This window comes from Scyliorhinus torazame, chromosome 30, assembly GCF_047496885.1.
Source record: "Scyliorhinus torazame isolate Kashiwa2021f chromosome 30, sScyTor2.1, whole genome shotgun sequence".
Lineage (NCBI taxonomy): Eukaryota > Metazoa > Chordata > Chondrichthyes > Carcharhiniformes > Scyliorhinidae > Scyliorhinus > Scyliorhinus torazame.
In genome coordinates, this window is record NC_092736.1 from 37,035,622 (window position 1) to 37,061,278 (window position 25,657).

The 25,657-nt window shown below is 50.8% G+C and overlaps 1 protein-coding gene across 1 annotated transcript in view; it reads left to right on the forward strand.

The window, feature by feature from the left end:
- Positions 1-25,657, forward strand: part of LOC140404494 (talin-2-like) — a 392,578-nt gene that overhangs the window by 335,421 nt on the left and 31,500 nt on the right. Inside the window, 7 exon segments of the mRNA XM_072493108.1 lie at positions 1,891-2,010; positions 3,793-3,939; positions 6,042-6,208; positions 14,493-14,676; positions 21,599-21,724; positions 24,999-25,022; positions 25,024-25,116. Of these exon segments, the coding sequence (XP_072349209.1) occupies positions 1,891-2,010; positions 3,793-3,939; positions 6,042-6,208; positions 14,493-14,676; positions 21,599-21,724; positions 24,999-25,022; positions 25,024-25,116 (861 nt within the window).

The window sequence follows — 25,657 nt, forward strand, 5'->3', positions numbered from 1 at the left end:
TTTTCCTCCAAATCATTTATATATACTACAAAGAGCAAAGGTCCCAGCACTGATCCCTGTGGAACACCACTGGTCACAGCCCTCCAATTAGAAAAGCATCCCTCCATTGCTACCCTCTGCCTTCTATGGCCTAGCCAGTTCTGTATCCACCTTGCCAGTTCACCCCTGATCCCGTGTGACTTCACCTTTTGTACTAGTCTACCATGAGGGACCTTGTCAAAGGTTAGATGGCTTTTGTTTCGGTGCAACATCGTGGGCCGAAGGGCCTGTACTGCGCTGTATTGTTCTATATGTTCTATACAATATTTTGGCCTTCACTGCTTTCTGTAGTAGTGAATTCACAGGCCGCCCACTCGCCGGGAGAAGACATTTCTTCTCATCTCTGTCTGAAATGGTCGACCCCGAATCCCCAGACTGTGACCCCCGGTTCTGGACACCCACCATCGGGAACATCCTTCCTGTCTTGTTGGAATTGGATAGGTTTCTATGAGATTCCCTCCTCATTCTTCTGAACTCCAATGAATATAATCGTAACCGACTCAATCCCTCCTCGTACCTACATCCCGCCATCCCAGGAATCTGTCTGGTAAACCTTGGCTGCTCTAGGACTGAAATAAGGAGAAATCTCTTCATCCAGAGAGTGGTCGGCCTGGGGTATTCATCACCACAGGAAGTGGTTGAGGCCAAAACATTTCATGTTTTTTTGAAGGAGTTGGATATGGGACTTGGGGAGAATGGGATCGAAGGATATGGGGGGAAAGCAGGATTAGGCTATTGGGTTGGATGATCGGCCATGATCGTGATGAATGGCGGAGCAGGCTCGAAGGGCCGAATGGCGGAGCAGGCTCGAAGGGCCAAAAGGCCCCCTGCTCCGATCTTCTATGTTTCTACCAAAGCGGATTCACATTTACCCACATTACACCTCATCTGCCATTCATTTACCCACTCACTCAGCCAGTCCAAATCACAGGATCTCTGCATCCTCCTCACAGCTCACCCTCCCTCCCAGATTTCAGTCATCTGCAAATTTGGACATAATGCATTTAATTCCCTTATCTAAATCATTAATATATATTGTGAACAGCTGGGGTCCTAACATCGGTCCCTGTGGCACCCCACTAATCACTGCCTGCCATTTGGAAAAAGATCTGTTTATTCCTACTATTTGTTTTCTGTCTGCCAACCAGTTTTCTATCCATCTCAATACTCTACCCCTCATCTTATGCCCTTTAATTTTGCACACTAATCTCTTATGTGGGACTTTGTTAAAAGCCTTCTGAAAGTCCAAATAAATCACATCCACTCTACTAGTTACATCCTCGAATACTTCCAGTAGATTTGTCAAATATGATTTCCCTTTTATAAATCCATTGTCTCCATCTAATCCTGCCGCTGTTTGACAACCATGCCACACACATGCACACAGTTTCACACCATGCCACACACATGCACACCGCACCACACATGCGCACACCATTCACAAGGGGGGACAGGTGCACACCACACACACGTGCACAGGTCCATGCCACACACATGTACACAGGTGCACACCACACCGCACACCTATACAGGTATGTGTGCACACATAAACACAACTGCAATTTGTTAGTATTGCAAGTCTCTCAGTTGAAATCAAGCTTCGTAAATGTTCGTTAGAGTTTAGTCAGATTAACGCGCAAGTTTGAAAAATAATTTTTGTTCAATATTTGTGGTAACATCATCCCTGTCTAATTTCAGCATCTAGTGGTGTGCAGAGATTTTAGCCAAATCCCAGCTGGTTTTTCAGTCCCCTCACGAATCAAGCTGCCTTATTTGCTCCACTGAGCTACCTCGTTCTGACAACCCAGTTTGACTATTGACCCCCCCCCCCCTCACTTGCTGTCTCCACAGATGTCCAAATCTGTCACCAGCCCCGAGGAGCTGGGGGGCCTGGCCTCGCAAGTAACCACGGAGTACAGCCACCTCGCTCACCAAGGACGACTTGCTACGGCCACAGCTGACACTGAGGAGGTAGGTCATTGGTTAACTACGGGGGTTAATCCGCCATGGGGGCAGCGTTGGTCAAGCTGATGTTTCGCGTCCATCTTCTGTCGTCCCCGGGAGGCTGCTTTGGTTATTCGCTCTCCTGGGAGTGTTGCTGCATTTGGTGATGGGGTAAATCTGATCTACAGCTTCAGAGGGAAATTAAAAGTCAATTAGTTTGTGAAATGATAGATAGGCTGGATGGGACCTTTCCCTTTGGTGGAGGGATCAACAACCAGGGGGCATAGAGTTACGGTAAGGGGCAGGAGGTTTACAGGGGATTTGGAGAGGTGGGAATCTGGAACTCGCTGCCTGAAAGGGTGGTAGAGGTGGGAACCCTCACAACATTTAAGAAGTATTTAGATGAGCATTTGAAACGCCCTAGCGCTATGGAGCAAGTGCTGAGAAATGGGATAGGGGGAGATCGATGCTTGATGGCCGGCACAGCCAATGCTGGGCTGAAGGGCCTCCTGTGTTGTAAAAACTCGGACTGTCTTTGAACAGTTACTTCATCTGCTCAATTTCCAGATTACTAGCCGAGTAACAATTATTTTGCTAGCATACCTCGTCCAGCTCAAATCCACCAACACTTCCCCACGAAGCCTTTGAACAAGAATACTAGCTCAAAATGGCCTGTTTCTGTGATGCGTTGGGCCATATTGTCCGAGCTCCCCAGTGTCAGATTGGGGGGGGGGGTACCCCAAAGATGTCCTGGGGGATCCCTCTGGGAGTTTTCCAGGGAAGGGTTTGCACGTTAATTGTCCAAAAACGCTGCCTTTCTCTGGACAATCGCCCTGCGCTCGGAATCACGCAAAAATCTGATTTAAATCGCAAACTTCGGGTGATCCCACCAGGGTTAGTATCTCATAGTATCTCCAAAACGGTTCAAAGAAGTAAAACCTCTTCTATCTTCTAGGTAATTGTTGTAAACATCCAGACTGATCCCCTACAGGACCACACCCGCAAAACCCTACCCTCCACTGCCCTCCCCACCCACTGATCCCCTCCCCCTTCCGTAGGGGGCTCCCCAACGCACCCCACCCCCAACTAACCATTCCCCAACCCCCTCACTCACAACATATCCTTCCCTCCCCCACAACTTCCCTCCCACCCCTTCGAATGTCTGACCGTCCCACCACCACCAGGCCTCCGACCCCCCCCCCCCCCCCTCCTCCTCCAAGGACGTTATGGCCCATTGTAGGAAAGGTTGGGTTTTTAAATGTTTGGGCTTTTAATAATAAAATAATATTAATAATCGCTTATTGTCACAAGTAGGCTTCAGTGAAGGTACTGTGAAAAGCCCCTAGTCACCGCATTCCGGAGCCTGTTCGGCGAGGCCGGCTATTAATGATGATTTGACAGCTTCATTGTCACTCCGTCGGCCTCTGCATTTCGACCACATCAGATTCTGGAAGCATGTCTGGTGTTCAATTCCGGAGAGCCAGTTAGTAAAGGATGAAACTGGAGCCTTTCCTTGGTCCTACATTTATTTGCAGAGCGAAGCATTACAAACCTATGCCTCCTAACCCAACCACTCCTCGGTTTCAATTAGTGTCTCTTTCTATGTGCGACCCTAATGAATGCTCTCCACCTGAAAATAATTAAATGTAATTAATATACAATTAACACAAGATGGAGACGCGCACTGACCTTCTGACCTGAGTTGTTTATACGTCACTGTTGCTTCTGTTCCCAGGCTCAGCTATCACCCTCAGTGGCCTCTGCGTGAACACCGGTTTCAGTAAATAATCTGCTGATATTTCTCTGCAGATTGGATTTCAGATTAAGACTCGAGTGCAGGATCTCGGCCATGGCTGCATCTTCCTGGTACAGAAAGCTGGCGCTGTTCAAATCAGTCCCACCGACAGCTTCACAAAGAGAGAGCTCATCGAGTGCGCCCGGGCTGTGACAGAGAAGGTGAGGGTGCAGCAGAATGTCCAATCCCCCCCCCCCTTTGTGTTGCTGCAGGGAGCAAGCTCAGCTGATACTTTCGCCTTGAGGATAAAGAAAAGCTGTCTGACAAAACCCATCTCGCAGAAAAGATCTTGGATAGACGTTTTTCCCAGAGGGGCAAAAAAGATTGTCTGCGGGAATCTCCGCTCCCCCCCCCCCCCCCCCCCCCCCCCCCCCAAGCCGTGTGTTTCCCAACAGTGTGCCGTTCCCTGGCGGTGGGAGACACTACTCCAGCTGCTTGACAATGGGATTTCCCATTGAAGCCGCCCCACATCACCAGGAAACCCACTGGCGGAGGTGCGCATCCAGCGGGAAAAATGAATCCCAACGGCCGGAGAATTCCAATCTATTTCCCCAAAAACGTGGAAGCTCTTGCGCATGGTTTAAGAGCATGGTGGTTAGCACTGCTGCCTCACAGCACCAGGGACCCGGGTTCAATTCCGGCCTCGGGTGACTGTGTGGAGTCTGCACCTTCTCCCCGTGTCTGTGTGGGTTCCCTCCGAGGGCTCCGGTTTCCTCCCACAGCCCAAAACTGTGCGGTTAAGTGGATTGGCCATGCTAAATGGTCCCTTAGTGTCCAAAAGGATGGTGGGTTTATGGGGATACGGTGGAGGAAAGGGCCTCGGTAAGGTGCTCTTTCAGAGGGTCGATGCACTCGATGGGCCGAATTGGCCACCTGCACTGTCGGGATTCTATGGGTTGGGCTGCATTGATATACAACAGTTTTGGCAATTTTCAATGCTGTCTCCTTTCTGTATGTCACAGCGATGTTTGAGCCCATCTGCTAAGTGGTAAATTGTGATAATACAGGTTTGCTCCTCAGAATATTGGTGTTAAGTATCCCGGGTAAAACCCAGCTGTAAAAACTGGAATGGATTAAGTGTTGGCTAGTTAGACAGGAACAGAGGACGGGACGAGTACGTTTGGCCCTCGAGCCGGTTCCACTATTCAGTGAGACCACGCCTGACCTAACTCTGCATTTCTGCCTTTTCATTATATCCCTTCGCAAAAATCTCTTCATCTCAGATGTAACAGTCCTCGACGCCGTGATACAGCATCAGATTTGATGTGACAGGACCCATATTTGATTCCAGCTTATTAGGTGCCTTTGAGGTAGATTGAGCCAAGGGTGTTGATTGGTTTCATTTCTCTTCTTTGCTTCCAAATGCTGATCAATAAGTAATGGGAGAGTCTGGTCTGGTGAGACCGGGGGGGTGCGTTATTCTGAATGATGTGGGCATCGCTGGTTAGTCCAGCATTTATTGCCCATCCCTAGTTGCCCTTCAGCCGGTGGTGAGGAGCTGCCTTCTTGATCCACTCCAGTCCCTGTTGTGTAGCTACACCCACAGTGCTGTTCGGGAGGGAGTTCCAGGATTGTGACAGTGAGGGAGCGGCCAATATATTTCCAAGTCAGGCTGGTGAGTGATTTGGAGGGGAACCTCCAGGTGGTGGTGTTCCCAGGTATCTGCTGCTGTTGTCCTTCTAGATGGGCGTGGTCATGAGTTTAGAAGGTGCTGTCTAAGGAACCTTGGTGAGTTACTGCAGTGCATCTTGTAGATGGTACACACGGCTGCCACTGTTCGTTGGTGGTGGAGGGAGTGTATGTTTGTGGTTAAGGGGAGCAATCAAGCGGGGCTACTTTGAGCTGGATGGTGTTGAGCTTCTTGAGTGTTTTAGCTGCACTCATCCAGGCAAGTGGAGAGTATTCCATTGCCCTCCTGACCTGTGCCTTGTAGATGGTGGACAGGCTTAGTGGGGTCAGGAGGTGGGCTACTCTCCGCAGGATTCCCAGCCTTTGACCTGCCCTGGTTAGCCACATTATTAATGTGGCTAGTTCAGTTTCTGACCAATGGTAACCCCCAGGATGTTGATTGTGGGGGATTCAGCGATGGTAATGCCATCGAATGTCAAGGGGCAGTGGTTAGACCCTCTCTTGTAGGAGATGGTCATTGCCTGGCACTTGTGTGGTGCGAATGTTGCCACTTGACAGCCCGAGCCTGGATATTGTCCAGGTCTTGCTACATTTGGACGTGGACGGCTTCATTGTTTTCTTGTTTCCTGCCCAGGTATCCTTGGTCCTGTCTGCCCTTCAAGCGGGGAACAGGGGTACGCAGGCTTGCATCACGGCAGCCAGCGCTGTGTCTGGTATCATTGGCGATCTGGACACCACGATTATGTTCGCCACGGCTGGCACTCTGAATGCCGAAAACGAAGAGTCATTTGCAGACCACAGGTTAGTTGATTCAGCTCCAACTGTGATAAATGGAATCATTGGTATATATTTATTGTGATTTATGTATCTGATGCAGTAATGTATCAAAAGCCCGGGTCAGGGTGTCTATATATCTGCTGCTGTTGTTTTATTTTGAATCCTGGTTTGAAAGACAGCCAGACGTCGCAATGGCATTTTTGCAACTACGATGTCGTAAAAGTCAGCTCATCGTTCTTTCAAACCCTGTATAGGTTTACAAAGAGAGGTCTAATGGGTTTTTGTTCTGACCTGGGGATTCCCTGGGGAGTAGGTCGTTGGAGACATTGTGTTTCAGTAAGTTTCCGCAGAAGGTTGTCAGAGATTCGGCATTAATCTGACAGGATCTCTCTCTCTCTCTCTTCAAGCAGTCTCTGAAAGTATTTCCTTTTATTGTTAAGCATTGGTTAACTGGTCATTGAAAGCTATATATCTGTGCTGCAAAAAGAGTTTAACAGTGTGTTAATAGTGAAGTTTGTTTGGACATACTATTTCCCTGTTTCTGCCTGGACTCACTCCTGGAGCGAAGTCTCCTTTCCTCACAGACAGATTGGGTTCCTGCTCGGTATCCGAGGAAATGTTGGGGTCTGGTCCGAGTTTGCAAAACAACTCAACAATTTAACAGCATGAGCTATGGAAAATGCTGCAATGCCTAGTCAAAGAGGAGGGTTTGATGAAGCTTTGGGAGGTAGGGAAAGAGTTTACAATGCAATAGTGTTTTAGGTAACATGATGGAGAGTGTGGGATTAAGATAGCGTAAAACGCTGCCGTGTAAAGGAGGTTGTGATCAGCGGGACATTTGGAGCATGACTTGTCTGTAACCGAGGAAAGAGCGGAGGAGAAGGCGCCCTACAAAGTGAGGAAGGGAGGGGTGGAAGCTCTGGAGGTTTGCTTTGACTGCAGGACTGCCGGCTCATGAGGAGCAGCTTTCATAGTAGTCATTGTTTTCCAGCTTTGGGAATGCAATGCTTACATATTTTGACCTGATGTGGAGATGCCGGCGTTGGACTGGGGTGAGCACAGTAAGAAGTCTTACAACACCAGGTTAAAGTCCAACAGGTTTGTTTCGATATCACTAGCTTTCGGAGCGCTGCTCCTCCCTCAGGTGAATGAAGAGGTATGTTCCAGAAACATATATATAGACAAATTCAAAGATACCAAACAATGCTTGGAATGCGAGCATTAGCAGGTGATTAAATCTTTACAGATCCAGAGATGGAGTAACCCCAGGTTAAAGAGGTGTGAATTGTCTCAAGCCAGGACAGTTGGTAGGATTTTGCAGGCCAGATGGTGGGGGATGAATGTAATGCGACATGAATCCCAGGTCCCGGTTGAGGCCGCACTCATGTGTGCGGAACTTGGCTATAAGCTTCTGCTCGGCGATTCTGCGTTGTCGCGCGTCCTGAAGGCCGCCTTGGAGAACGCTTACCCAGAGATCAGAGGCTGAATGCCCTTGACTGCTGATATTTTGACTTGATAGAGGTGTACAACGTGATGAGAGGATAGCCAGAGACTTTTCCCCAGGGTGGAAATGGCTGTCACGAGGGGACATAATTTTAACGTGATTGGAGGAAGGTAGAGGGGAGATGTCAGAGGTCGGTTCTTTACACAGAGAGTGGTGGGTGTGTGGAATGCACGGCCAGCAGAGGTGGTGGAGCCAGAGTCATTAGAACAAAAAACAAAGAACAAAGAAATGTACAGCACAGGAACAGGCCCTTCGGCCCTCCAAGCCCGTGCCGACCATGCTGCCCGACGAAACTACAATCTTCTACACTTCCTGGGTCCGTATCCCTCTATTCCCATCCTATTCATGTATTTGTCAAGATGCCCCTTAAATGTCCCTATCGTCCCTGCTTCCACCACCTCCTCCGGTAGCGAGTTCCAGGCACCCACTACCCTCTGCGTAAAAAACTTGCCTCGTACATCTACTCTAAACCTTGCCCCTCTCACCTTAAACCTATGCCCCCTAGTAATTGACCCCTCTACCCTGGGGAAAAGCCTCTGACTATCCACTCTGTCTATGCCCCTCATAATTTTGTAGACCTCTATCAGGTCTCCCCTCAACCTCCTTCGTTCCAGTGAGAACAAACCGAGTTTATTCAACCGCTCCTCATAGCTAATGCCCTCCATACCAGGCAACATTCTGGTAAATCTCTTCTGCACCCTCTCTAAAGCCTCCTCATCCTTCTGGTAGTGTGGCGACCAGAATTGAACACTATACTCCAAGTGTGGCCTAACTAAGGTTCTATACAGCTGCAACATGACTTGCCAATTCTTATACTCAATGCCCCGGCCAATGAAGGCAAGCATGCCGTATGCCTTCTTGACTACCTTCTCCACCTGTGTTGCCCCTTTCAAATACCTGTGGACCTGTACTCCTAGATCTCTTTGACTTTCAATACTCTTGAGGGTTCTACCATTCACTGTATATTCCCTACCTGCATTAGACCTTCCAAAATGCATTACCTCACATTTGTCCGGATTAAACTCCATCTGCCATCTCTCCGCCCAAGTCTCCAAACAATCTAAATCCTGCTGTATCCTCTGACAGTCCTCATCGCTATCCGCAATTCCACCAACCTTTGTGTCGTCTGCAAACTTACTAATCAGACCAGTTACATTTTCCTCCAAATCATTTATATATACTACAAAGAGCAAAGGTCCCAGCACTGATCCCTGTGGAACACCACTGGTCACAGCCCTCCAATTAGAAAAGCATCCTTCCATTGCTACTCTCTGCCTTCTATGACCTAGCCAGTTCTGTATCCACCTTGCCAGCTCACCCCTGATCCCGTGTGACTTCACCCTTTGTACTAGTCTACCATGAGGGACCTTGTCAAAGGCCTTACTGAAGTCCATATAGACAACATCCACTGCCCTACCTGCATCAATCATCTTAGTGACCTCCTCGAAAAACTCTATCAAGTTAGTGAGACACGACCTCCCCTTCACAAAACCATGCTGCCTCTCACTAATACGTCCATTTGCTTCCAAATGGGAGTAGATCCTGTCTCGAAGAATTCTCTCCAGTAATTTCCCTACCACTGAAGTAAGGCTCACCGGCCTGTAGTTCCCGGGATTATCCTTGCTACCCTTCTTAAACAGAGGAACAACATTGGCTATTCTCCAGTCCTCCGGGACATCCCCTGAAGACAGTGAGGATCCAAAGATTTCTGTCAAGGCCTCAGCAATTTCCACTCCAGCCTCCTTCTGAGTTCTGGGGTAGATCCCATCAGGCCCTGGGGACTTATCTACCTTAATATTTTTTAAGACCCCCAACACCTCGTCTTTTTGGATCTCAATGTGACCCAGGCTATCTACACACCCTTCTCCAGACTCAACATCTACCAATTTCTTCTCTTTGGTGAATACTGATGCAAAGTATTCATTTAGTACCTCGCCCATTTCCTCTGGCTCCACACATAGATTCCCTTGCCTATCCTTCAGTGGGCCAACCCTTTCCCTGGCCTACCCTCTTGCTTTTTATGTACGTGTAAAAAGCCTTGGGATTTTCCTTAACCCTATTTGCCAATGACTTTTCGTGACCCCTTCTAGCCCTCCTGACTCCTTGCTTAAGTTCCTTCCTACTTTCCTTATATTCCACGCAGGCTTCGTCTGTTCCCAGCCTTTTAGCCCTGACAAATGCCTCCTTTTCCTTTTTGACGAGGCCTACAATATCTCTCGTTATCCAAGGTTCCCGAAAATTGCCGTATTTATCCTTCTTCCTCACAGGAACATGCCGGTCCTGAATTCCTTTCAACTGCCACTTGAAAGCCTCCCACATGTCAGATGTTGATTTGCCCTCAAACATCCGCCCCCAATCTATGTTCTTCAGTTCCCGCCTAATATTGTTATAATTAGCCTTCCCCCAATTTAGCACATTCATCCTAGGACCACTCTTATCCTTGTCCACCAGTACTTTAAAACTTACTGAATTGTGGTCACTGTTACCGAAATGCTCCCCTACTCATCTACCACCTGGCCGGGCTCATTCCCCAATACCAGGTCCAGTACCGCCCCTTCCCTAGTTGGACTGTCTACATATTGTTTTAAGAAGCCCTCCTGGATGCTCCTTACAAACTCCGCCCCGTCTAAGCCCCTGGCACTAAGTGAGTCCCAGTCAATATTGGGGAAGTTGAAGTCTCCCATCACCACAATCCTGTTGTTTTTACTCTTTTCCAAAACCTGTCTACCTATCTGCTCCTCTATCTCCCGCTGGCTGTTGGGAGGCCTGTAGTAAACCCCCAACATTGTGACTGCACCCTTCTTATTCCTGATCTCTACCCATATAGCCTCACTGCCCTCTGAGGTGTCCTCCCGCAGTACAGCTGTGATATTCTCCCGAACCAGTAGCGCAACTCCGCCTCCCTTTTTACATCCCCCTCTATCCCGCCTGTAACATCTAAATCCTGGAACGTTTAGCTGCCAATCCTGCCCTTCCCTCAACCAGGTCTCTGTAATGGCAACAACATCATAGTTCCAAGTACTAATCCAAGCTCTAAGTTCTTCTGCCTTACCCGTAATACTTCTTGCATTAAAACATATGCACTTCAGGCCACCAGACCCGCTGTGTTCAGCAGCTTCTCCCTGTCTGCTCTGCCTCAGAGCCACACTGTCCCTATTCCCTAGTTCTCCCTCAATGCTCTCACCTTCTGACCTATTGCTCCCGTGCCCACCCCCCTGCCATACTAGTTTAAACCCTCCCGTGTGACACTAGCAAACCTCGCGGTCATTAGGGACATTTAAGCGACTCTTGGACAGGCACATGGACAGCAGTAAATTGAAGGGGTGTAGGTTAGGTTGACCTTAGATTAGGATGAATGGTCAGCACAACATCGTGGGCCGAAGGGCCTGTACTGTGCTGGACTGTTCTGTGTTCTATGTCTATGTTCTATATCCTCGTCACCAATGTGAACCTCACCCACTCGGTGGGTCAGAGAACCTGCCTTATTTTGAGCTCCATGGAAATCAGTAAAGACCCAGATTAAGTGGGCAAACAGGACAAGTGGTCAACTCGAAGCTCTCATTTTCCTGCCTGCCTTGGGTTGGGTTGAGTCTGGGCCTGCTGGTTTTGGTTTGAGCCGAGGGAGATTGCCACCTCTCTCCAAGTATGATGGGTGCAATAGATTCTGCTGTTGATGCAGGAATCTGCTGGGCGTGTGGAACTTTTGAACTGGCATTGAATACCAGTCAGAGTGGCAACACCCTACAGGAGCACAGTCTGAGCCTGGCACTGTGAGAAAAAGGATTGCACAGAGCAGCAAAGTACATTGTGCGAACAGGAGAGGAGACGTAGAGAAGTTGTCCATCTTGGAACCTGTGACATGGAATAGGATGTCAGAGATAGTCGTTTCTGGATTACTCCCAGTGCCACATGTCAGGGCTCTTCCTGGTGATTCCCTTAGTTCCTATTTCTTTTATTTTGTCTTTATTGTTTTTGGTCCATGGATCGCTGATAGAGACACATCATTAAGTCCAGCAGAGGAAGTTAATGTCAAAATAGTACACTGTGCTATTTTGTAAGTTTTGTATTTTGGGCAGAAGAACCCAGATGTTATGGCACCCAAGAGATTGGAGGACTTTGTTCCAATTAGCTGGCTGGTGGTCAACGGATTGGCCAGGGACAGTATTCTGCCTGCCAACCCACAGTGATCGGTTCCTGCCTGGTGGAGTATTTCGGAAAGAACCAAGGAGAAGCCATGGGACCCTCACGGTGGAAGCGACTCTCTCTCTCTCTCTCTCTCTCTCTGCTCTGCTGCCTCCTGCCTGAAGGCAGAAGCTTCTAGACCCTGAATGTAAAAGCTCTCTCTCACTCTCAAGAAACTAAGATGTGGAGATGCCGGCGTTGGACTGGGGTGAGTACAGTACGAAGTCTTACAACACCAGGTTAAAGTCCAACAGGTTTGTTTCGATGTCACTAGCTTTCGGAGCGCTGCTCCTTCCTCAGGTGGAGGAAGGAGCAGCGCTCCGAAAGCTAGTGACATCGAAACAAACCTGTTGGACTTTAACCTGGTGTTGTAAGACTTCGTACTGTGCTCAAGAAACTAACTAACTGCTGTTTGTCATTTTTATAAATGACCTGGAGGAGGGCGTAGAAGGGTGGGTGAGTAAATTTGCAGATGACACTCAAGTCGGTGGAGTTGTGGCAGTGCGGAAGGATGTTACAAGTTACAGAGGGACATAGATAAGCTGCAGCGCTGGGCTGAGAGGTGGCAAATGGAGTTTAATGCAGAAAAGTGTGAGGTGATTCATTTTGGAAGGAATAACAGGAAGACAGAGTACTGGGCTAATGGTAAGATTCTTGGTAGTGTGGATGAGCAGAGAGATCTCGGTGTCCATGTACATAGATCCCTGAAAGTTGCCACTCAGGTTGAGAGGGTTGTTAAGAAGGTGTGTTAGCTTTTATTGGTAGAGGGATTGAGTTTCGGAGCCATGAGGTCATGTTGCAGCTATACAAAACTCTGGTGCGGCCGCATTTGGAGTATTGCGTGCAATTCTGGTCACCGCATTATAGGAAGGATGTAGAAGCATTGGAAAGGGTGCAGAGGAGATTTACCAGAATGTTGCCTGGTATGGAGGGAAGATCTTATGAGGAAAGGCTGAGGGACTTGAGGCTGTTTTCGTTAGAGAGAAGAAGGTTAAGAGGTGACTTAATTGAGGCATACAAGATGATCAGAGGATTGGATAGGGTGGACAGTGAGAGCCTTTTTCCTCGGATGATAATGTCTAGCACGAGGGGACATAGCTTTAAATTGAGGGGATATAGATATGGGACAGATGTCAGAGGTAGGTTCTTTACTCAGAGAGTAGTAAGGGTGTGGAATGCCCTGCCTGCAACAGTAGTGGGGTCGGCGCAACATTGAGGGCTGAAGGGCCTGTATCGCGCTGTAATGTTCTATGTTCTAAAAGACATCCGTCAGAAACTAAGACTTTTGTCCTTTTACTTTCATAATTATTTTACACCCCTCTTTGTGTTTGTCTGTTTGTGTGTGTTTGTAAAGGGTGGGGCAAGTTAAAAGTTGGGGGGGTTAAAGATTAGATAATAGTTAACCAGTTGTAATTGTTGCATATTTAATTATAATTACTGTTAATAAAAAAAGTTAATTGTGTTTAAATTGACAAACCTGATGACTAGTCGAGCAGCCAAAAACCACAGGGATTTGAAAATAAAAGTTAATTTCAACCCTTTTGCGACTCGGGGTCCAGTGGGACTGAAATTGACCGGGCACTGGCCCAGGGGGCAGTAACATAGTTAGGCCAGCGAGAGTAGAAATAGCAGAATATGAGGGGTTAATACGTGGCTAGAGCTAAAGCGCAGAGGGGAGGGCTTCAGATTCCGAGACCATTGTGCAGACAGTTGGCAGGAGAGCCCGTGGAAATTGCACATGTTTTACCTGGAATAGAGTTGGGACTAAAGTACATGCATGGGTGTTAACCCGTGCTATTGGAAAGGGTTTAATCTTATTTGGCAGAGGTTTGGGCACCAAGATGTTGTGTTAAAAAGTGGAGCAAGGCACAGAAAAGTAGGCGAGACAGTTAAAGTTCGAAATAGCGAAGTTGGCTGGTATTGTGTAAAGGATAGAGTTTGAATTTAACTTTGGAGTCAATGTGTGTAAAAGGACCAAGTGTGGCTGATGGGGTTGGTGAGCTGCAAGAGTGAAATAGCCACTTGGATTCTGATGCAGTGCCGATTTCAGACACAGGGAGGAGTGAATGTTTAATTTTCCTGGGTATGACGGCGAAGGGGAAATGGAAGCTTTGGGATTCAGGAAAATATTGCCATGCTCGAACGAATGTCCTTGAGGGATCAGACAGAACCTTTCTGGTTGGAGTTCAGAAACACTTGAGGAACTATTACACAGCTTGCTGTATTTCCTGGGCAGAACGCGCTGTGACATTTACATGGGGCAGCACGGTAGCACAGTGGTTAGCACTGTTGCTTTACAGCTCCAGGGTCCCAGGTTCGATTTCGGCTTGGGTCACTGTCTGTGCGGAGTCTGCACATCCTCCCCGTGTCTACGTGGGTTTCCTCCGGGTGCTCCGGTTTCCTCCCACAGTCCAAAGACGTGCTGGTTAGCTGGGGTTCCGGGGTTAGGGTGTGGGAGGTGGATCTAGGTGGGGTCCTCTTTCAGAGGGTCAATGCAGACTCGATAGGCCGAATGGCCTCCGGCACTGTTGGGATTCTATACCTTGTTCCGCAGAATGTCTCCTCTTCATTAATTTTGTCGCAGGTGTGTTTTATTCTCAAAATTGTGTTTGTTTCACACAGGGAGAACATCCTGAAGACAGCAAAGGCCCTGGTTGAAGATACCAAGTTCCTGGTGTCTGGGGCTGCATCCAGTCAGGAGAAGCTAGCCCAAGCTGCTCAGTCCTCTGTTAGTACCATAACCCAGCTGGCTGAGGTGGTGAAGCAGGGTGCAGCCAGCCTGGGCTCCCATGATCCAGAAACTCAGGTAAAGAAATTAGTTTGCGAGTAACAGGCATAGAATTAGTCTGACGCATGAGGGGCAGAAGGAGGCCATTTGGCCCGTCGAGTGTACATTGACCCTCCGAAAGAGCTTGCTTTATCCCCGTAATCCCTCTTAACCTCTATAGACTGTGGGAGGAAACCAGAGCACCCGGAGGAAACCCACGCAGACACGGGGAGAACGTGCAGACTCCGCACACACGGTCACCCGAGGTGGGAATCGAACCCGGGTCCCTGGCACAGTGAGGCAGCAGTGCTAACCACGGTGCCACCTCGTGTCTCATGCCCATGTGAGGCAGACACAGGACACGCTACGGTCTGTTTCTGTAGCTAGTTTCCTGGAACAGGTCTCTAACCTGCCACCTGAGTCTGGAGCCTGAGGGCTGCTCCATGTGGCCCTTCCCACTGTTGCTCCCTGCCAGGGGTGGACCAGGAGGATTCCGGGGCAATGGGCAAAATCCTGTAAAAGATCCCATGACAGAATTTTTCAGAAAAGCAGGGGAGTTCTCCCCGGAACCCTGACCAATGCTTATCCCTCAAAACCCCGGAACAGATTTTGTGGTTATTGTCACATAAGAACATAAGAACTAGGAGCAGGAGTCGGCCATCTGACCCTCGAGCCTGCTCCACCATTCAATGAGATCATGGCTGATCTTTTGTGGACTCAGCTCCACTTTCCGGCCCGAACACCATAACCCTTAATCCCTTTATTCTTCAAAAAATAATCTATCTTTATCGTAAAAACATTTAATGAAGGAGCCTCAACTGCTTCACTGGGCAGGGAATTCCATAGATTCACAACCCTTTGGGTGAAGAAGTGGAAACAACCTGCCCGCATCTATCCTATCTATTCCCTTCATAATCTTATACGTTTCTATAAGATCCCCCCCCTCATCCTTCTAAATTCCAACGAGTACAGTCCCAGTCTACTCAACCTCTCCTCGTAATCCAACCCCTTCAGCTCTGGGATTAACCTAGTGAATCTCCTCTGCACACCCTCCAGTGCTAGTACGTCCTTTCTCAAGTAAGGAGACCAAAACTGAACACAATACCCCAGGTGTGGCCTCACTAACACCTTATACAATTGCAGCATAACCTCCCTAATCTTAAACTCCATCCCTCTAGCAATGAAGGACAAAATTCCATTTGCCTTCTTAATCACCTGTTGCACCTGTAAACCAACTTTCTGCGACTCATGCACTAGCACACCCAGGTCTCTCTTCACAGCAGCATGTTTTAATATTTTATCATTTAAATAATAATCCCTTTTGCTGTTATTCCTACCAAAATGGATAACCTCACATTTGTCAACATTGTATTCCATCTGCCAGACCCTAGCCCATTCACTTAGCCTATCCAAATCCCTCTGCAGACTTCCAGTATCCTCTGCACTTTTTGCTTTACCACTCATCTTAGTGTCGTCTGCAAACTTGGACACATTGCCCTTGGTCCCCAACTCCAAATCATCTATGTAAATTGTGAACAGTTGTGGGCCCAACACTGATCCCTGAGGGACACCACTAGCTACTGTTTGCCAACCAGAGAAACACCCATTAATCCCCACTCTTTGCTTTCTATTAATTAACCAATCCTCTATCCATGCTACTACTTTCCCCTTAATGCCATGCATCTTTATCTTATGCAACAACCTTTTGTGTGGCACCTTGTCAAAGGCTTTCTGGAAATCCAGATATACCACATCCATTGGCTCCCCGTTATCTACCGCACTGTTAATGTCCTCAAAAAATTCCACTAAATTAGTTAGGCACGACCTGCCCTTTATGAACCCATGCTGCGTCTGTCCAATGGGACAATTTCCATCCAGATGCCTCGCTATTTCTTCCTTGATGATAGATTCAGCATCATCCCTACTACCGAAGTTAAGCTCACTGGCCTATAATTACCCGCTTTCTGCCTACCTCCTTTTTTAAACAGTGGTGTCACGTTTGCTAATTTCCAATCCGCCGGGACCACCCCAGAGTCTAGTGAATTTTGGTAAATTATCACTAGTGCATTTGCAATTTCCCTAGCCATCTCTTTTAGCACTCTGGGATGCATTCCATCAGGTCCAGGAGACTTGTCTACCTTTAGCCCTAATAGCTTGCCCATCACTACCTCCTTGGTGATAACAATCCTCTCAAGGTCCTCACCTGTCATAGCCTCATTTCCATCAGTCACTGGCATGTTATTTGTGTCTTCCACTGTGAAGACCGACCCAAAAAACCTGTTCAGTTCCTCAGCCATTTCCTCGTCTCCCATTATTAAATCTCCCTTCTCATCCTCTAAAGGACCAATATTTACCTTAGCCACTCTTTTTTTTGTTTTATATATTTGTAGAAACTTTTACTATCTGTTTTTATATTCTGAGCAAGTTTACTCTCATAATCTATCTTACTCTTCTTTATAGCTTTTTTAGTAGCTTTCTGTTGCCCCCTAAAGATTTCCCAGTCCTCTAGTCTCCCACTGATCTTTGCTACTTTGTATGTTTTTTCCTTCAATTTGATACTCTCCCTTATTTCCTTAGATATCCACGGTCAATTTTCCCTCTTTTTACCGCCCTTCCTTTTTGTTGGTATAAACCTTTGCTGAGCACTGTGAAAAATCACTTGGAAGGTTCTCCACTGTTCCTCAACTGTTTCACTAAAAAGTCTTTGCTCCTAATCTACCTTAGCTAGTTCTTCTCTCATCCCATTGTAATCTCCTTTGTTTAAGCACAAAACTCTAGTGCTTGATTTTACCTTCTCACCCTCCATCTGTATTTTAAATTCCACCATATTGTGATCGCTCCTTCCGAGAGGATCCCTAACTATAAGATCCTGAATCAATCCTGTCTCATTACACAGGACCAGATCTAGGACCGCTTGTTCCCTCGTAGGTTCCATTACATACTGTTCTAGGAAACTATTGCGGATACATTCTATAAACTCCTCCTCAAGGCTGCATTGACCGACCTGGTTAAACCAATCGACATGTAGATTAAAATCCCCCATGATAACTGCTGTACCATTTCTACATGCATCTGTTATTTCTTTGTTTATTGCCTGCCCCACCATAATGTTACTATTTGGTGGCCTATAGATTACTCCTATCAGTGACTTTTTCGCCTTACTATTCCTGATTTCCACCCAAATGGATTCAACCTTATCCTCTATAGCACCGATGTCATCCCTTACTGTTGCCCGGATGTCATCCTTAAATAACAGAGCTACACCACCTCCCTTACCATCCACTCTGTCCTTCCGAAAGGTTTGATACCCTCGGATATTTAACTCTTAGTCGTGACCATCTTTTAACCATGTTTCAGTAATGGCCACTAAATCATAGTCATTCACGATGATTTGCGCCATCAACTCATTTACCTTATTCCGAATACTACGAGCATTCAGGTAAAGTACACTTATGTTGGCTTTTTTACCTCTGTTCTGAATCTTAACACCTCGATCAGTAACCTCTCCTAAGTTATATTTCCTCTTAACCTTTCTCCTAATTTTCCTTGTCGTCGAACCCATATCTTCCTGTAACAACCTGCCGCGTCGCTTACCATTAATGTTTTCACTTCCCGTTTTATTTCTTTTAGTATTCCTGGTCCTATTCACTGAGCTCCCCTCAGTCACTGTACCTTGTACTGTCGCCCTTTTTGATTTTTGACTATGGCTTCTAACCTTACTCTTTCCCCCTTACTGCCTTTTGTTTCTGTCCCTGTTTTACTACCTTCCACTTTCCTGCATCGGTTCCCATCCCCCTGCCACATTAGTTTAAACTCTCCCCAACAGCTCTAGCAAACACCCCCCCTAGGACATCGGTTCCAGTCCTGCCCAGGTGCAGACCGTCCGGTTTGTACTGGTCCCACCTCCCCCAGAACCGGTTCCAATGTCCCAGGAATTTGAATCCCTCCCTCTTGCACCATCTCTCGAGCCACGTATTCATCCTCTCTATCCTGACATTCCTACTCTGACTAGCTCGTGGCACTGGTAGCAATCCTGAGATAACTACCTTTGAGGTCCTACTTTTTAGTTTAACTCCTAGCGCCCTAAATTCAGCTTGTAGGACCTCATCCTGTTTTTTACCTATATCGTTGGTGCCTATGTGCACCACGACAGCTGGCTGTTCATCCTCTCTTTCCCCCCCCCCCCCCCCCCCCCCCCCCCCCCCCCCCCCGAATGTCCTGCAGCCGCTCCGAGACATCCTTGACCCTTGCACCAGGGAGGCAACATACCATCCTGGAGTCTCGATTGCGTCTGCAGAACCGCCTGTCTATTCCCCTTACAATTGAGTCCCCTATCACTATAGCCCTGCCATTCTTCTTCCTGCCCAGCTGCGCAGCAGAGCCAGCCACGGTGCCATGAACCTGGCTGCTGCTGCCTTCCCCTGGTGAGCCATCTCCCTCAACAGTATCCAAAGCGGTATATCTGTTTTGCAGGGAGATGACCGCAGAGGACACCTGCACTGCCTTCCTACTCTTGCTCTGTCTTTTGGTCACCCATTTACTATCTCCCTCCGTACCTTTCACCTGCGGTGTGACCAACTCGCTAAACACGACGTCCTCAGCATCGGGGACGCTCCAAAGTAAGTCCATCCGCAGCTCCAGAGCCGTCAAGCGGTCTAAGAGGAGCTGCAACCGGACACACTTCTTGCACGTGAAGGAGCCAGGGACAGTGGATGTGTCCCTGAGCTCCCACATCGCACACGAGGAGCATGACACTGGGCTGAGACCTCCTGCCATGTCTTAAACCTTCGGTTAACTTCAACTACAATTTCAACAAAAAAAACAACAAAGAAAAAATAAATAAATATACCAATGAAAAGAAAAAGAAAACAGAAACGCTACTTACCAGTCACTTACCAGGGATAAAAAGCACCTCCTCCCCATCCAGCTTTGAATTCCCACCTAGATTCAAATTCCCAAACTCACTCTTAGCTGTGTCTCACTCCTGGCTCTGTCTTCTCTCTGGCTCACTGGGAGAACTCACTGGGAGTGAGTTTACAAGTGTCTCTTTTTAAACTGTCCTGAATTGTCCCACATCTGTGGGATCTTGCTGTGTGCAAGGAGACTGTTGCATTTCCTGGCTGACCGTAATTCCAAAGTTCTTCAGTAGCCTGAAAGCACCTCCGGCTGCCCTGAGGATGTGAAAGGTGCTACATAAGTGCAACTCCTTGTAGTTGAATGGTGTGTCTGGAGAGTCAGTGCGATCGCTGGCAGTCATTCAGTTTGGTCACTAAATTCCGTTCCCTGGGACACTATATAGCGGGGGGTTGGGGGTACCCCACAGATACACCCTCAGGGAGTTAGAACCTAGAACATTACAGCGCAGTACAGGCCCTTCGGCCCTCGATGTTGCGCCGACCTGTGAAACCACTCTGAAGCCCATCTACACTATTCCCTTATTGTCCATATGTCTATCCAATGACCATTTGAATGCCCTTAGTGTTGGCGAGTCCATTACCGTTGCAGGCAGGGCATTCCACGCCCTTACTACTCTCTAAACCTACCTCTGACATCTGTCCTATATCTATCTCCCCTCAATTTAAAGCTATGTCCCCTCGTGCTAGACATCACCATCCGAGGAAAAAGGCTCTCACTGTCCACCCTATCCAATCCTCTGATCATCTTGTATGCCTCAATTAAGTCACCTCTTAACCTTCTTCTCTCTAACGAAAACAGCCTCAAATCCCTCAGCCTTTCCTCATAAGATCTTCCCTCCATACCAGGCAACATTCTGGTAAATCTCCTCTACACCCTTTCCAATGCTTCCACATCCTTGGCAAACGGTGCATGGTGATTGGCCAAGGAATGCAGACTCTTGTTATCCAAGAATATGAAAGTTCCTGTGGCGTATATGAGGTTAGGTGACAGAGGGGGGGAGGCAGTGGTATTGTCGCTGGACTGGTAATCCAGAGAACCCAGAGGCACGCTCTGGGGACCGGGTTCGATTCCCACCAGGGCAGATGGTGAAATTTGAATTTAAATTTTTGAATTAAAATTTTTTTAAAAATCTGGAATTTAAACTCTGACGATGGCCATGAAATCATTGTCGATTGTCGAAAAATCCCATCTGGTTCAGTAATGCCCTTTAGGGAAGGAAATCTGCCGTCCTTACCTGGTCTGGCCTACATGCAACTCCTGACCCACAACGACATGGTTGACCCTGAGGATGGACAATAAATGCTGACCCAGCCACGGCACCCACAATCCATCAACAAATAAAACAAAACTCAGCCTTCTGGAACCCACTGCCCCTTTCACACTCGGCTCGAGAACCCGCTGCCTCTCTCATACTCAACCCTCGAGAACCCGCTGCCCCTTTCACACTCGGCTCGAGAACCCGCTGCCCCTTTCACACTCGGCTCGAGAACCCACTGCCCCTTTCACACTCGGCTCGAGAACCCGCTGCCCCTTTCACACTTGACTCGAGAACCCGCTGCCCCTTTCACACTCGGCTCGAGAACCCGCTCCTCCTTTCACACTCGGCTCGAGAACCCGCTGCCTCTCTCATACTCAACCCTCGAGAACCCGCTGCCCCTTTCACACTCGCCCCTCGGGAACCGCTGCGTGATATGAGATCATTGGAATTGAAGTCCAGCTTTACAAATCTTCCTGGATTTGTTAGGAATTTTCCGACAATTTCTCCAGTGCCATCAGCACCTCACGGAGAGACCGGATACCCCCCCCCCCCACCCCACCCTCCACTGATAACGCTTGCCGGTCACTGCCCCAGCTTGGCAGGTGAAATATGGGCAGTTCCTGCCAAACCCCATCGGAACCGGGATGGGGCCGGGATCTTTCTGATCTGGGCCACTCAGCACCGCTGACACGTTTTAACAGTTATCCACCATTCAAACCCGCGGTGTGTGCGAACTGAATTCAGCATTTGAGTTACTGAGGGAGGGACATTCTTGTTGGTCTCTAGGTGGTGCTGATCAACGCGGTTAAGGACGTCGCAAAAGCTCTGACTGACCTCATCAGCGCGACAAAATGTGCGGCTGGCAAACCGGCTGATGATCCATCCATGTACCAACTGAAGAGTGCAGCCAAGGTACAGGCACTGGGTGGGAGTGGGGGGCACAGGGTATGGGGTGGGATTGGGAGTGGGGGACACAGGGTATGGGGCAGGGGTGGGAGTGGGGTCACAGGGTATGGGGTGGGATTGGGGGTGTGGGGTATGGGGCAGGGGTGGGAGTGGGGTATGGGGCAGGGATGGGGGTATGGGGCAGGGGTGGGAGTGGGGTCACAGGGTATGGGGCAGGGGTGGGAGTGGGGGGTATGGGGGTAGGGGTGGGAGTTGGGGGCAGGGGTGGGAGTGGGGGGCATGGTATGGGGCAGGGGTGGGAGTGGGGGGTTTGGGGCAGGGGTGGGAGTGGGGGGTATGGGCAGGGTGGGAGTGGGGGGTTTGGGGCAGGGGTGGGAGTGGGGGGTTTGGGGCAGGGTGGGGAGTGGGGGGTTTGGGGCAGGGGTGGGAGTGGGGGGTATGGGGCTGGGGTGGGAATGGGGGGCGCAGGGTATGGGGCAGGGGTGGGAGTGGGGGGTATGGGGCAGGGGTGGGAGTGAGGGGTAAGAGGCAGGGGTGGGAGTGAGGGGTTTGGGGCCGGAGTGGGGGGCAGGGGTGGGGGTGGGGGGTATGGGGCCGGGGTGGGAATGGGGGACGCAGGGTATGGGGCAGGGGTGGGAGTGAGGGGTATGGGGCAGGGGTGAAAGTGGGGGTATGGGCCGGGGTGGGAGTGGGGGATATGGGCAGGGGTGGGAGTGGAGGATATGGGGCAGGGGTGGGAGTGGGGGCAGGGTGGGGGTGGGGGGTATGGGGCCGTGGTGGGAGTGGGGGATATGGGGCAGGGGTGGGAGTGGGGGGCAGGGGTGGGGGATATGGGGCAGGGGTGGGAGTGGGGGGTATGGGGCCGGGGTGGGAGTGGGGGATATGGGCAGGGGTGGGAGTGGGGGGCAGGGGTGGGGGTGGGGGGTATGGGGCCGTGGTGGGAGTGGGGGGTATGGGGCAGAGGTGGGAGTGGGGGGTATGGGGCCGGGGAGTGGGGGGTATGGGGCTGGGGTGGGAGTGGGGGGTATGGTGCCGGGGAGTGGGGGGTATGGGGCCGGGGAGTGGGGGGGTATGGGGCCGGGGAGTGGGGGGTATGGGGCCGCGGAGTGGGGGGTATGGGGCCGCGGAGTGGGGGGTATGGGGCCGGGGAGTGGGGGGTATGGGGCCGGGGAGTGGGGGGTATGGGGCCGGGGAGTGGGGGGTATGGGGCCGGGGAGTGGGGGGGTATGGGGCCGGGGAGTGGGGGGTATGGGCAGGGGTGGGATGTGGGGGGTATGGGGCCCAGGGAGTGGGGGGTATGGGGCCGGGGAGTGGGGGGTATGGGGTGGGAGTGGGGGGTATGGGGCCGGGGTGGGAGTGGGGGGTATGGGGCCGGGGAGGGAGTGGGGGGTATGGGGCCGGGGACTGGGGGGTATGGGGCCGGATGGGAGGTGGGGGGTATGGGGCCGGGGGAGTGGGGGGTATGGGGCTGGGGAGTGGGGGGTATGGGGCTGGGAGTGGGGGTTATGGGGCCGGGGTGGGAGTGGGGGGGTATGGGGCCGGGGAGTGGGGGGGTATGGGGCCGGGGTGGGAGTGGGGGGTATGGGGCCGGGGAGTGGGGGTATGGGGCTGGGGTGGGAGTGGGGGGGTATGGGCCGGGGAGTGGGGGGTATGGGGCCGGGGAGTGGGGGGTATGGGGCTGGGGTGGGAGTGGGGGGTATGGGGCCGGGGAGTGGGGGTATGGGGCTGGGGTGGGAGTGGGGGGGTATGGGGCCGGGGAGTGGGGGGTATGGGGCCGGGGAGTGGGGGGGTATGGGGCCGGGGAGTGGGGGTTATGGGGCCGGAGTGGGGTATGGGGCCGGGGAGTGGGGGGTATGGGGCCGGGGTGGGAGTGGGGGGTATGGGGCCGGGGAGTGGGGGGTATGGGGCTGGGGAGTGGGGGGTATGGGGGCCGGGGAGTGGGGGGTATGGGCCGGGGAGTGGGGGGTATGGGGTGGGAGTGGGGGGTATGGGGCTGGGGAGTGGGGGGTATGGGGCCGGGGAGTGGGGGGTATGGGGTGGGAGTAGGGGGTATGGGGCCGGGGAGTGGGGGGTATGGGGCTGGGGAGTGGGGGGTATGGGGCAGGGAGTGGGGGGTATGGGGCCGGGGAGTGGGGGGTATGGGGTGGGAGTGGGTGGTATGGGGCTGGGGGAGTGGGGGGGTATGGGGCTGGGGAGTGAGGGGCATGGGGCCGGGGAGTGGGGGGTATGGGGCCGGGGAGTGGGGGGTATGGGGCCGGGGAGTGGGGCGTGGGGGTGGGGGGTATGGGGCAGGGATGGGAGTGGGGGGTATGGGGGTGGGGGGTATGGGGCCGGGGGGTGGGGGGGTATGGGGCCGGGGAGTGGGGGGTATGGGGCCGGGGAGTGGGGGTATGGGGCCGGGGGGTGGGGGGTATGGGGCCGGGGGGTGGGGGGTATGGGGCCGGGGAGTGGGGGGTATGGGGCCGGGGAGTGGGGGGTATGGGGCCGGGGGGTGGGGGGTATGGGGCCGGGGAGTGGGGGGTATGGGGCCGGGGAGTGGGGGGTATGGGGCCGGGGAGTGGGGGGTATGGGGCCGGGGGGGTGGGGGTATGGGGCCGGGGGGTGGGGGGTATGGGGCCGGGGGCCGGGGGGTGGGGGGTATGGGGCCGGGGGGTGGGGGGTATGGGGCCGGGGTGGGAGTGGGCGACCTGTGATCAAATGCCTTTCCCGGTGTATTTTGAGAGGTTTGAGAACCGTTCACCCAGCCCAACCTCACAGTGACCCAGGGTCTGTGGGGAAAATCCTCTGGGTTGGTTTACAGTTTCTAAATTAGTTGAAAGGTGTTAAGGTATGGGGAGAGCTTGCACAGCCTAGGTTTGTAATACATTCTATAAAAGTGATCAGGTTGTGATCGAATTGAAGGATATGGGATCTGATGGGTGGATAGAGAGAATCTGTTTCCTCTGATGGCGGGGAATCGAGAACAAGTGGGGCAAAACCTTCAGATTTGAGCAAGTCTGTTCAGGGTAATGTCTTCACTCGGAGGGGAGTGGAAATCTGGACCTCTCTCCCCCAAAGAGCTGCTTGGAGGGGGTGGGGGCAACTGAACATTTTGAAATTGAGACTGATGCATATTTGCTGGGTCTGGAGTAAGATGGTTAGAGGAGGCGGGAGATGAAATGAGGGTCCAGACCAGAGCTGATCTTGCTGAATGCGGAACAGGCGCAAGAGGCTGAATGGTCTCCTGTTTCTATCACAAAGTAATAACAATATTTCTCACCCACACCCCCCCCCCAAACAGGTGATGGTTACGAATGTCACGTCCCCTGCTGAAAACGGTTAAAGCTGTGGAGGATGAAGCAACCCGTGGTACCAGGGCCCTCGAGGGTACAATCGAGAGCATCAAACAGGAGCTCGTGGTACGTGAGGATGGTTAACCAAAGAAACGCTTGGGCTTGAAGGCGGACAGGTCCCCGGGGCCTGCTGGCCTGTCCTCGAGGGTCTTCAAGGCAGCGGTGATAGTGAATCCATTGGTTATAATATTCCAAAATTCCCTGGATGTAGGAGAGGTTCCAGCGGATTGGAAAAATGCTAATTCAAAGAGGGAGGGAGACGGAAAGTAAGAAATTATAGACCAGTTAGTTTAACATCTGTCATTAGGAAATTGTTAGAATCCATTTGAAGTAATATCAGGCCATTTGGAAAGTCAAAAATCAATCCATCAGTGTCAGCATGGTTTTATGAAGGGCAAAGTGAGTAATTTGTTCGAGTCATTCGAAGATGGAAGGAGCCATGTGCATAATGGGATGTAGTATATCTGGACTTCCAGAAGGTATTTGATAAGGTGCCACACAAAAGGTTAATACGCAAAGTGAGATCGCGGGGGGTTTGGGTAATTTATTAGCTTGGTTAAAAGACTGGTCAACCAACAGAAGGCAGAGAGGCGGCTGGTTGGTAAGA